General features: G+C 42.5%; 1 protein-coding gene across 1 annotated transcript in view; it reads left to right on the plus strand.

The window, feature by feature from the left end:
* Positions 1-12,859, plus strand: part of LOC111971554 (neuromedin-K receptor) — a 38,146-nt gene extending 25,287 nt beyond the window's left edge. The window contains exons 4-5 of the mRNA XM_024135725.2: positions 10,146-10,342; positions 11,965-12,859. Of these exons, the coding sequence (XP_023991493.2) occupies positions 10,146-10,342; positions 11,965-12,265 (498 nt within the window). The 3' untranslated portion in view covers positions 12,266-12,859. The remainder of the gene's footprint in view (positions 1-10,145; positions 10,343-11,964) is intronic.
* Positions 12,860-13,414: the final 555 nt, after the last annotated feature.

Raw genomic sequence — 13,414 nt, forward strand, 5'->3', positions numbered from 1 at the left:
AAATAATCCCACAGCACTCCCCCTTTCACCACATCCTCACCCTGATCCATATACCCCATGTAAATGTAAAGCATTGCAGCAAACTATTAAGCAGATTTACTCCAGCTGTGCTGAAGCTATGAATCAAGCTCCAACACTACTTTTTATCGAACTAGAACATCTAAACCAGAGTGGCTGCATTGCAGCCAACAGGCAGTATGCAGCACTGTGCTAAGCAATACCGTTGGCCCTGTGTTTCTTAAAATGCTACTAACGGGAGATTACATGCACCTGCGTGTTAAAGCAAACTTGCTTGCTACCAAAAACCCACAAAAATAAACCAGCAAAAAAGTTGATCTCTCGTGGTTACCGTGTCAAGTGATTATCATACCAGATCATCTACGTTCTCTATTCCCGCCACCAATGAAATGTCGACCTATCAGGCGCATCGGAAACTGTAAGGATGCTGAATATAACAACTTATTGGAGTATTTCATTTTTAAAGTAGGCCTATATTTCATTCAAACTTTTCACCTTAAATGGCAAAATAATATAATATATGCCATTTGTAAACTTAATTAGCCTACATTTATTTGATAATGTATAGGCTGTATAACTCGGTTGACATGATTTAGTACATTTCAAGTATGGACAGTCGGGATATTTTACTCCCGATCTTGATAGGAAATTACCATACCAAACAATTTTCCAGTTAAAGATATGTATTTAATGGACTACATCAATTGGAATCGAATGAAATAATAAGAGTTGGCTACACCAAATATGTCATGTCATTGCTCTGTGGTTTTCTACAGGCTAGACAGAGCCCAATCATAAACTTTTTAGCCTAACAAATACCGCTTTCTCTATAGAGTTCGCCAGCTTGTAGTCCTAAAACCCAGAAATGAATTACCTCTGGTTTGTTCAGCCAATCCAATGGGGGATAGAATAGGGACAATAAAATGTACATTTATCTACCATAAGCTGCCTCCAATGTCGTTTTAGAGAATTTGGTAGTATGTCCAACCGGCTTCACAACCGGAGACCACGTGTAACCATGCCAGCCCAGGTCCTCCACATCCGGCTTCTTTACCTGCGGGATCGTCTGAGACCAGCCACCCAGACAGTGGCACGCTGGAGAAGTTTGCTCGTCACGGATTATTCCCAGTTTCAACTTTACCGGGCAGATGACAGACAGCGTGTATGGTGTCGTGTGGGTGAGCGGTTTGCTGACGTCAATGTTGTGAACAGAGTGCCCCATGGTGGCGGTGGGGTTATGGTATGGGCAGGCATAAGCTGCGGACAACAAACACAATTTGCATTTTATCAATGTCAATTTGAATGCACATAGATACCATGACGAGATCCTGAGGCCCATTGTTGTGCCATTCATCCGCCGCCATCACCGCATGTTTCAGCATGATAATGCACTGCCCCATGTCGCAAGGATCTGTACACAATTCCTGGAAGCTGAAAAACTCCCAGGTCTTCCATGGCCTGCACACTCACCAGACATGTCACACGTTGAGCATGTTTGGGATGCTCTGGATCAACGTGTACGAAAGCGTGTTCCAGTTCCCGCCAATATCCAGCAACTTCGCACAGCCATTGGAGAGGAGTGGGACAACATTCCACAGGCCACAATCAACAGCCTGATCAACTCTATCCAAAGTAGATACGTCGCGCTGCATGAGGAAAATGGAAGTCACAACAGATCCACACCCCTACCTTTTAAAAAAAAGTATCTGTGACCAACAGATGCATATCTGTATTCCCAGTCATGTGAAATCCATAGATTAGGGCTTAATGAATACATTTCAATTGACTGATATCCTTATATGAACTGTAACTCTGTAAAATATTTGCAATTGTTGCATGTTGCGTATATATTTTTGTTCAGTGTACATATACTTTTGTGAATTTTGAAGAATTTAACTGGCCCACTCTGTCATATTTTTGTTGATCATCCATCAGTTACATAGCAAACCATGTGGCTGGGATACCATTTTGTTGTGGGCCTTTGTTTGAAAGGCTTTAAAGTCAGATTTCTTCTGATGTATTTTTAGGGGCATGCCATCACGAGGCCATGAGAAAGGTGAACGGTATATACAGTGAATGAAATACTAATCCCGGGTCGTCAGCAGCCTAATTGATCTTTCTCGGTTTCTCCGCCAGGTGAGATGGACAGGTTATTATTCACGTGAGCACAGGTCAGGTCAGAAGTGTGTCAGGAAGCATTGAATAGCTATAAAAGCCGTAATTCCCTGACATTCATCATTATTACCTCCATTCAACTGAAATGATGTCGGAGGAGGCTCGCATTTCCTTTTGTTCCTTCAACCTCCGCTGTGCAGACCAGGCCTGGTACTCCAGGTTATGTTTGGTCCCTGTCTGGTGGCATACACACAAAATCTAGGAAAAATGACATTAGGCGTTGGAGAAATGCCTCGTAATGACACCTGTGAATCCATTACCCCATCTGGGTATAGAGTGGAGTCGCTCGAAGCATCATCGATTCAGTGTCTGGCAGCGAAGCAGGATTTGAAAGAGGTTGGATGCATGTTGCTGTTGACTTGTGGATAGATGGATTTCCTGGGGAGACCTGGATTTTTGCCTCTTTTTTTTTAATCCAATAAGACTGTTTGTTAATCCCCATGGTACACACACGTGTGATACACAGGCTCCTTCTAAACTGGGCAGATAAGAGGGTAGGAGCAGCAGGGGTAATCCTCCTAGTCTGACTGTTCCTGCATTTCAAATGGCACCCTATTCTCTATATAATGTGCCTAGCGAAAGTCTAAACACCCGTTGCACAGTCTTCACATTTTGCTGCCTTTCTACCAACTTTGCACAACATATATCTAGCGTTGTATAGGGTCGGAAACCTTCCGGTATATTTCTGGAATTTTTCCAGAATATTTCCATAGGAAGTTAAGCTCGGGAATTTTGCTTGAATTCATCAAAAAAGTTAGCTTATAACAGTGAACCTTTTTTGTGGGATACACATGGCAACTCTAGGTCTTGTGGCATATTTTGGTTAAACTATCCCCAATTGAATGGAATTGCAACCCATTGCATGCACAGTGCATTCTTCCATCACATGTGCAGTGCACTCTTCCATCACATGTACAGCTGATTCTCAAGATCTTGCACACTAATGAGCAAAGTGTGTTTAAATAATTTCTAACTTGTTAACAATTTCTGCTAGTTAGTTTTTGCTACCATGTAGGTTTTAGCTTGCTTGAGCCTGCTGAGGAGTGTTAATTCACCTGTTTCCATACATGTTTCATTTTTAAACATTTATCTTACAAATGAGTTGTTTAATCTAACTGCTTAACTACTTATCTGTACATGGAATTGTTTTTTTATTGTGTGTTTTTTTTTTACTTTTAATTTTTTTACTCATATTGCTCATCTTTACAGGAAAATGCCACGGGCACTATCTGATGTGTGGAGACATTTCACTGCAGCTAATGTAGAAGGAAAAGCTGTGTACATTTGCAAATACTGTGCCAAATCATATGTAAAGAATGCAACAAAGATGCAGAATCATCTGACCAAGTGCATAAAGTTCCCTCAGCGCTCACAACAAGCAACCTCTGACAAAAGTCCCTCTACTTCTATTCAAGGTGAAAATGATGAATCAGACACCTTATCGATATGAACAGCTCATGGTCCTCCTGGAATCAGAAGTTTTTTTTTCACTCAATGGAGGAACGTAGTCAGAGAAATGCTGATGAATGTCGAACTGTGTACGCAACTGCTCACAGGCAATGTGTATTGGAAGAGATTTCTGAATATTCTTCGCCCAGCATACACCCCTCCAACCAGACATGCTTTATCTACTCATTTTCTGGATACAGTGTTCAAATGAAGGTCAAGCAAATCAGAGAAAGCAGACTGTTTTGCAATCATCTCTGATGGGTGGTCGAATGTTTGTGGGCAAGGAATAATTAACTACATCATCTCCACCCCTCAACCAGTATTCTACAAGAGCACAGAGACAAGGGACAACAGACACACCAGTCTCTACAATGCAGATGAACTGAAGGCACTCATCAATGACCTTGACCACAGAAGGTATTTGTACTGGTGACAGACAATGCTGCAAACATGAAGGCTGCTTGGTCTAAAGTGGAGGAGTCCTACCCTCACATCACACCCATTTGCTGTGCTGCTCATGCATTGAATCTGCTCCTCAAGGTCATCATGGCACTGAAACAATGGATGCATTCTACAAGAGAGCCAAGGAAATGGTTAGGTATGTGAAGGGTCAAGTTATAGCAGCAATCTACCTCACCAAGCAAAGTGAGAGGAATAAGAGCACCACATTAAAGCTGCCCAGCAACACCCGTTGGGGTGGTGTTGTCATCATGTTTGACAGTCTCCTGGAGGGGAAGGAATCTCTCCAAGAATTTTCCATTACACAGTCTGCCAAGAGGATCCTCCTGGATGATGTATTATGGGAGAGAGTGGTAAGCAGCCTGAAACCTATAGCAGTAGCCATTGCATGGATTGAGGGAGACAATGCCATCCTGTCTGATGTTCAGACTCTGCTTGCAGATGGAAGAGCAGAAATCTGTACTGCCCACTTCACTGTTGCTCCAAGCAGAGGAAACTGCAGTTCTGAAATACATCAAAAAGCGTTAAGACTTCTGCCCGAAACCCATACACGCCGCAGCGTACATGTTAGACCCCAAGTATGCTGGCAAGAGCATCCCGTCTGGTGCAGAGATCAACGAGGCCTATGGTGTCATCACTACCGTGTCTCGCCACCTTGGCCTGGATGAGGGCACAGTTCTTGGCAGTCTGGCGAAGTACACTTTCAAGCAAGGGCTTTGGGATGGAGATGCAATAACTAAATTGTTTTTTTTATTTCTATTCTACTTATGATAAGGTAAAAGGTTTAGGTTTCTGATGCAAAAAACATCTACATTTAAATGGTATTAATATTAATTTACACATTTCTGTTAATTCCCATATATTCCCACGGAAAGTTTCCACCTCTGAATATTCCCCAAAATGTGCAACCCTACATATATCCATTGTTTTGTTAACATTGCTCAGTACATGTGGTTGGGAATCCTAACTGACTTGCCTAGTTAAATAAAGGTTGAATAAATAAAAAATGGGCAGCAATAGTCTAGCCTTGTCTCAGATTTTCAGGCAGATTTAAGTCAGGATTGAGGCTGGATCATTTAGGAACACTCAACACCTCTTGGAAAGCCATTGTGGTGTGTTTTTGGCATTAAAATGTATGTAATTGTTCCACTGAAAAATACAGCTATTCCAGGATTAGGTATTCAGAAGACGGAGGCAGGGTTTCCTCTAACTGTTTCCCTGGGCTTTGCTCCTTTCATTTTTCTTTTGATCCTGAAACTCACTTTGCCGGCCGGTGATAAGCATACCCATAAAATGATGCTTCCACCACAAAACTTTTAAATGCTCTTTCTGAATCTCTTTTTTCTCTCTCGCCATTTCTCTCTCATTGTCAGTTGCTCTAAATACTCCGGTTTCCCTTTAGTCTAACCAAGACCATTCAGCTCGCTTACTGAATAATTCAATAACCATTATACAAATGTAAATGATCGTTAACATTCAGTATTGATAGCACAAGGTTTCTCCCCCGGTGTTAGTTTAAATCAGAAGATTTTTTTTTATCTGCTTCCAAGTGGTTATTGTGAAATGTGAGGTCTTGAGGTCTTTAGTGACAAGAATAGGAATCTTTTTTTTTTTTTTAAAGGATAGACACTTTATTTAGTGTAGCTTCTGGGTGTATAAATATGTATTCGTATATTCTCTGGTTATTTGAGTAGACTGTATATTCAAATCAGTATGTGTTCTGTAGGACTGAATTCAAAGGATTTGTAGCTTCTTTGTGTTGAGCCAGGGTGAATTAAATATACAGTATTTGTTTTGGGCTTTTGAAGGATTTCATGTCCTCACCAGGACTTGTCTAGGAAATGAATTGATCCCACATTAAAAACAGTACATTTGTTTGACATACAGTATGTTTTTCTAAACTATGCTTTTTTTCTCTTCTCCTATTTGCTTGAAGCTGTAATCAGCATGCCACATTCATAAACGTCTGTCACAACGTCACTCGAAGAGCAGAAAATACTGTACAGTCTTTCACATCAGTTGCATATATGTTTTTGAAAGAGCGTTTTTCAGTACAGTTTCTTTTCTTTTTTTTTAACAAATGAGCCTTTAAAACCAAAAAGACAAAATCGGTCAATTGCTATTGAAGGCCTCAGGGAATGAGTTGGCCATTTATTTTCTCAATTGAATTTAATAACCACTATATTAGTTCTTATATGCAAAGGAAATAAACACATGAAAATGCAGTGCACTGAACATTCCTCTCTTAAGAGTCTTCTAAACTCTACATAACAGATGGCCTGGAAAGTGCTCATCTCAACAGAGACTCCTTTTGAGGTTTAAAAACACCCTTTAACTTGCCCAGCTTACAGTGATGAGGTTGGTGTTTGTGTTTTACCTCGCAATCAGGTAAAGTGGACCCTAAAACTAAAAGTCTTTTTTTTTCAGAGAGAATTGCATGGATAAACGGACCATTAAACACTATTTCCGAACGTTTTCACCTGAGTTCCGGAGGCAGCGAGAGGCCATTAGAAGAAACCCACTGGGCACGTACTGGTTGACTCATAGTTGCAGTGCCATGAGATGGGCGGTGTTTGGGACTACTTCATTGGTTTCATTGAACAAGGCTCAAGCTCAGATGTGTATAAGAGACAGGAGATGGGCGGTGTTTGGGACTACTTCATTGGTTTCATTGAACAAGGCTCAAGCTCAAACAAGTGCACCTGAAATGCTCTATTTGGAAGTAAACAAATACTATTTGAACCCAGGTCTAGCAGAGAGAAAAACCAAAACCACCAGGTTGTCAGAACCCTGTATGGGAGAGTGTGTGTGTGCGTGCCTGCGAGGGATCATGGGTAACCGAGTCACCACCAACACTAATGATTGCTGACAGCAGGCGGTTGCTTCAGATTGCGTAAATGGGGAGTGCAAAAATGAGGCATAATCAACCCACCTCATCACCTACCTAATCAGACAGTTACTCTTTCTGCGGCACCCATCGCTCCTTCCCTGCCACCCTACGGCGAGTGGCACTTATGAGTAAATATGTCCCACCGCTCTCCCTTTGAATGAATGCATACCTGATCCATTCTTGATAGCTCCGCAGGCTTTTAGGTTGTATTTATCCTCACTTGTTTTTGAGTCTCTAGCTCCCCTGCTCTTCAATGTGTGTGCTCGAGTGTTGAGCGAGATGCCAGGTCATTTGCTTTTTACTAGGATAGTCATTGTGATGAATGACGGTTCATTCAGCTGGTTCTGGGTTATACTGTACTTTCCGTTTCGTTTTGAGCTGCTGTGTGTGTCCGCGTGCATGCACATTAGTATGCATTCTCGCGTATTTGTGAGTGTGCGCTCGCATGTGTTTGTTGCTGTGACTGTGTCTGTCTTTTTTACCCAGTGGTCTATACATCCCCTAGCTCTTTATTTTCATAGTGTACAGATTATTAACAGGGAACCAAACCCACGTAACAGACAGAATCCATATTGCTCCAGCTAACCAGCCCAGCAGTAGTGTTACTAACACATTCTGTGACCTCTCTAGTTTTCTCCCATGCCACAGGCTTTTGTTTTGTTGATGTCCGTTCATTTTAGCCACAAGTGTCCTCGAGCAAGTAAATGTCCTTTCTCCTTGTCAGAGAACAACCATCCTCCATTTGTATCTCTGCTTACTGACATGGAAAAGGAGAAAATAATTGAGTCTGTATCTATATTTCCTGATATTTAAGTGTAAACACTTCTTTAAGGAGTGTGTTGCTGCTATTTGCTAGGAGTAACATTTCTTTCAGATTACAAAGACCGATTGTCCTGGAAAAATCTGATGTGATTATTTTCCTGTATCTGAGATAAGTAATTGAAAATGGCTGTTGTCCGCTTATCTTACTAACACTTAAAAACCCTGACTTATCGACTGTCTCATTTGCTGTCCTCAACTGGTCAGAAGTAGTGCACTTTAAAGGGAATAGGGTGCCATTTGGGACACCACATTTGTCTGTGACATGTTGACTACATGACCATTGTTTCTGTTGGTTATTATAAGACATGACCACATGTAGCCGCGGGCAGTGACTGGCATTTTACTAGGTATGCTAGTATTGCTTCCTTATCCTTCCAAGAAACACTGAAAACAACACATTCCATGTACTGTCCTTAGGTACAATACCGTTGATATGCCAGCCAGACCTGGGTTTGAATAGTATTTGTTTTCACTGAAATACTTTGAGAGTTTAGTTTGGCATTGCCGGGAGTGCCTGGTAGGGTAGCGTTTGCATTGGTTCCAATGGCTCCATCAAGCCACGCAAGCTCAATCAAGGACAGAAAGAAAACAAGTACTATTTCACATCATGGACATGAGAAATATAAGATTGTCTTGCCTTGTTTCAATTATTGTGCAGGCATCCGTGAACTTTTGTCACTCCATATTGGCTGCTAGAAATAGAGATGAGGAAAATTTGGATTGTATTTTAGTTCTCTCCGGGTGGTTTTCCTTCACTTTTTGCTCTCTGCCTGTCTGGGCTCAGTTGTGTGGCACACTCTGAACTTTGCTCTTCTGAGCCTTTATGAAAAGCCCTTCTGTTGAAGACAGCCAACTCTTTTCCCATGCTCGTCCAGAGACAGACAGACCACACCTGTCACTGTGTACGCTACCTGTATCCACAATGCTACAGGACGTGGGAAGATTGCTTTATTCAGGAAATCTACCTATTTTTCAATATTCAACAGTTTTCAGTATTATTTTTAATTTGACAGTGACATTACTGCTTTTGTACCGTACACTTACTGATCCAGTAAGTCTTTAGGTGTAGATATTCCTTGATGTTAATCAGTTTTTGAACAAGTCTATTCAACCTTGAGCATGACCATATTTTGCTTTTGCGATAACAACTCCTACCACCATCTAGCAACCACACCATTGTGCAGTCTACCTACACAAAGCTAAGGGCTTTGTCCCAAATTGCTACCTATTTAACCTAACCCATAGGGCTCTGGTCAAAAGTAGTGCACTATATAGGGAATATGGTGCCATTTGGGACAAGTCCAAGCGCTCTCTTCAGAAGAGAAGCCATGTCCTGGGGATTCAAAGGGTAGCTAAGATCTTTCCTGCCAGTCTCTCGGTAGGCTGAATGGTCAGCCTCCGTTTCTTTAATCTTCGGGGCCACAGGTCCTTTTTGAGGAGAAGAGAGATGTGCAATCATAGCAGTCTTTCCGCGGTGGTCACAGACGCATGCGCGTGCACGCACACTCACATAAAGAAGCTCTGTTATTATCTCCTGCCTGTTGGATCTGACGCCCACCTGGAGAAAAGATCACCCCTTGCTGTGAAGAGTATCGACCCTGAGAAATGTCTTCAGTTTCTAAAATACTTCTGGGATTGTGGTGCAGACTACAGAACACCACCAACTGGTGATAAGAGACTGAAAGCTGGAGTTCACTTCTTCCCATTTCAACCCTGTTGTTGTGTCTTTCAGAAACTGTGTTTTTGCCACCAGTTTCTCCCCGAAGAAAATGAAGGTTTAAAAGGCCAGTGAACTGGAGTGGGGTTTTTTTTTAAGCAAGATATCTAACCACCACTTATTTATTTATATATCTATATCTACAGTAACATACATTTAGTTTTGAAAAGTGTGAAGAGCAGACACACAGACAGGGCTTTTTCTCTCTGATGCACTTCTTCCCTAACCCTGGCCTATTATCTTTGATCATTGTAGCCTATAAGTTTACTCATATACACTCCAGCCAGTCAGAGCTCCTACCAGGCTCATTAAAGCACACACACACACACACACACACACACACACACACACACACACACACACACACACACAGTGGAAGAAGGAAACCACAGGCTAAAGCTTAATTTCCCTTCTCCAAATGAAGGAGAGACAGCTCTCTCTGCTCTCCACAGAATAATAACTGCAGAGTGCACTTTACAGACTAATTAGCATAATTTGTCTGGCTGATCGAGTGTCTGTTTTATCAGCAGACGCCACACAGTGTCCAGACAGCTCGCCTCACGGGGTTGAACGAGAATTGAACTAAATGTTACCTCACACCTCCCTCACCTCCAGGTGGTCAAGATGATGATCATCGTGGTGGTGACCTTCGCCCTCTGCTGGCTGCCGTACCACGTCTACTTCATCGTGACGGGCCTCAACAAGGCTCTGATGAGGTGGAAGTCCATCCAGCAGGTCTACCTGTCAGTGCTGTGGCTGGCCATGAGCTCCACCATGTACAACCCCATCATCTACTGCTGCCTCAACAGCAGGTAAGGAGAATACACACGTGCACACAGGCAGGCAAGCAGAAATGGGAGCAGGCACGGGCAGAGGTACATACACCCACATGTGCATGCAAACGTAGGTATATGTGCTCACACACACATACCCATGTAGCTATATTTTCATAGTCGATGGTTGGAAAGGGCATGGAAATTATATTTATGCTGTTGGCCTGCCTCTGTATAGGTTCATAACAATCCTTGAAAAACAACTAAGGTGCATTAGAATGTCGAACCTTTGAATATCCGGTAATTCTCCAAACACAGCACAAGAGACATGTGCTTCAACAAAGGTCCAGGCCATGGCAATCCTGATTACATGTCCTTTTGTGATTTTCATGCACTCTTGAAAATGCAAAAAAAAAAATACAATTTTAGGACTGAGGATTGAAAGTAAAGCTACTTCCAGGACATCGTTAAGAAATGCTGAAGAGACCTGGAAATCAAAGCATGATTTAAATTGGTTACCATTGTACGCTTTTTGAACATTGTTCTTTAAACCACTCAGTACCTGTGTGACTCATTCTTTCTGCAAACAGGAACAATGCAGGTACAGAACCTGGAGGTATGACGTCAGATGTAGTCCTATAAGACCCTCTCAGCATCACCTCGTGTACACACACACAAACACACGTAGCTGTATTTCCATGGTTAATTAATCCTAATGCCAAGAAAAGAGCATGGCAATTGTATATCCATCTCGACAAGCTCTGTCCCTTAGTCTTTCCTTTGCCCGGCCTCAGAAATCTCATAACCAAATGAAATACAGAGCAAGACCTCCCTTGAAGGAGCTTCAGTGCTCTGAATCCGGAGTCTGAGCGTTGATGAATGCTAGCTTGTGAATGAAGCTCCCCAGTGCACTTAGGTACACGCAGGCAATTATCTAAAGCACATATAGCACTCTTACCATCAACACAATCGGCCTGTTCAGGAAGGATGTGCTGTGTGGTTGATTTGCCCCATTCATGATGTGTATATATAAAAACAACATCATTAAATCTTTCTTGGCTATTATTAAGTAAGCCTTGTCCAAGCCAAAATGGCCAATAGGGCAGGAGCCTATCTCCTGTTTCGGTAGAGTGAGGCAGCTTGAAGTATACCCCTGGACAGGACTCTATTCTATTATTTAAAAAAATATTTGATGTATTTATTTATGTACTGTATTAAGTATGTATTTGTTGTTTATTATCTGGGTCATTAGCTGACTTTAAATTGATGGAGAACACAGGGCTGTGTATGTTGCAGTCGATTTATATTTCGTTTCCTGTTTAATTGTTTGTTTGTCTGTGTGCTTTCGTGTTTTATGTCATTATACAACTCTCTCTTCAACCTCACCGCACTGTATACATTGGTTTGTAATTTGTTTACTCCTGCCTTATGAAAATCAGATCATCCTATGAAAACCTGGATTGTGTTCAGTAGGTGGAAAATGTTTTGGAAACGTAGTGACAGGTACTGTGCTACTTTAACTCGTGCAATAGGAACACAGATTTTCCTTTTCCAACGGAAGACATTTCACAACAGCGTGCCCTTGAACACTACCCCGTTTGTAAAATCACATGTCATTCACACCCCTGCCCCCCTCTCTATTCGCCCCTTCTTCCCCCCAGGTTCCGGGCCGGCTTCAAGCAGGCGTTCCGCTGGTGCCCCTTTGTCCAGGTGTCCAGCTATGACGAGCTGGAGCTGAGGGCCACGCGCCTCCACCCGGCCCGCCAGAGCAGCATGTACACCTTGTCTCGCATGGATACCGCCGTGGTAGTGGCGTATGACCCTGTAGACAGAACAAACAACCAGAACCAGGCCAGGAAGAAGAGCTACGTCAAGCCTAGAGTAGAAAACGGGCTTGGTTGCAATAGGAACGGGGCTAAGGCAGGCTGCGCCCCCAATGCTGAGGCTGAGGACTTCTCCTAAAGGAGGGCATACAAGAAAGCAGACAAACACTGTCAGGCATGCGCAAACACACTGGCATGTATAGAGTGGTAACTTATACTGTGTACAGTACATGCAAAAACAGGTAGACATTGCAAACATGCATACAAGACATGCTGTCCCTGTCAATACACACACATGCAAACACACACTTTTCAAAGAGTTCAGAGAAGATGGCAGAAAACACCTTTTAGATGAGAAGCAGGAATTAATTGTCGAATATAACCATCAGATATCATATTGTTGTACGGTCTGTAATACTGAGTGTACTGTATATAAAAACATGCATACGAAAAAATATACAAAAAATGCCTGGCCAAGTAACATCCTGAATGCAATGGCTACTGAGTGTTTTCAAAACATTATGAACACCTGCTCTTTCCATGACACAGACTGACCAGGTGAATCCAGTTGAAAGCTATGATCCCTTATTAAATCCACTTCAATCAGTGTAGATGAAGGGGAGGAGACCGGTTAAAGAAGGATTTTTAAGCCTTGAGACAATTGAGACATGGATTGTGTGTGTGTGCCATTCAGAGGGTGAATGGGCAAGACAAAAGATGTAAGTGCCTTTGAACGGGGTATGATCTGTCTCTTATACACATCTAGATGTGTATAAGAGACAGGTGTAGATGAAGGGGAGGAGACCGGTTAAAGAAGGATTTTTAAGCCTTGAGACAATTGAGACATGGATTGTGTGTGTGTGCCATTCAGAGGGTGAATGGGCAAGACAAAAGATGTAAGTGCCTTTGAACGGGGTATGATAGTAGCTACCAGGCACACTGGTTTGTGTCAAGAACTGCAACGCTGCTGGGTTTTTCATGCTCAACGTTTCCCGTGTGTATCAAGAACGGTCCACCACCCAAAGGACATCCAGCCAACTTGAAGCATTGGAGTCAACATGGGCCAGCATCCCTGTAGAATGCTTTCGACACCTAGTGTCTCAAGGTGTCGAACGGATTCTACAGGGATGTTCGGAAGGTGTTCTTGATGTTTTGTACACTCAGCTCCAAAAGTATTGGGACAGCGACAATTTTCTTTGTTTTTTTGGGGCTCTGTACACCAGCACTTTGGACGTGCAGACTGTCAGCTTTAATGTGAGGGTATATTCATCCCTATCGAGTGAACCAT

Source organism: Salvelinus sp. IW2-2015, unplaced genomic scaffold, assembly GCF_002910315.2.
Source record: "Salvelinus sp. IW2-2015 unplaced genomic scaffold, ASM291031v2 Un_scaffold563, whole genome shotgun sequence".
Taxonomy (NCBI): Eukaryota; Metazoa; Chordata; class Actinopteri; order Salmoniformes; family Salmonidae; genus Salvelinus; species Salvelinus sp. IW2-2015.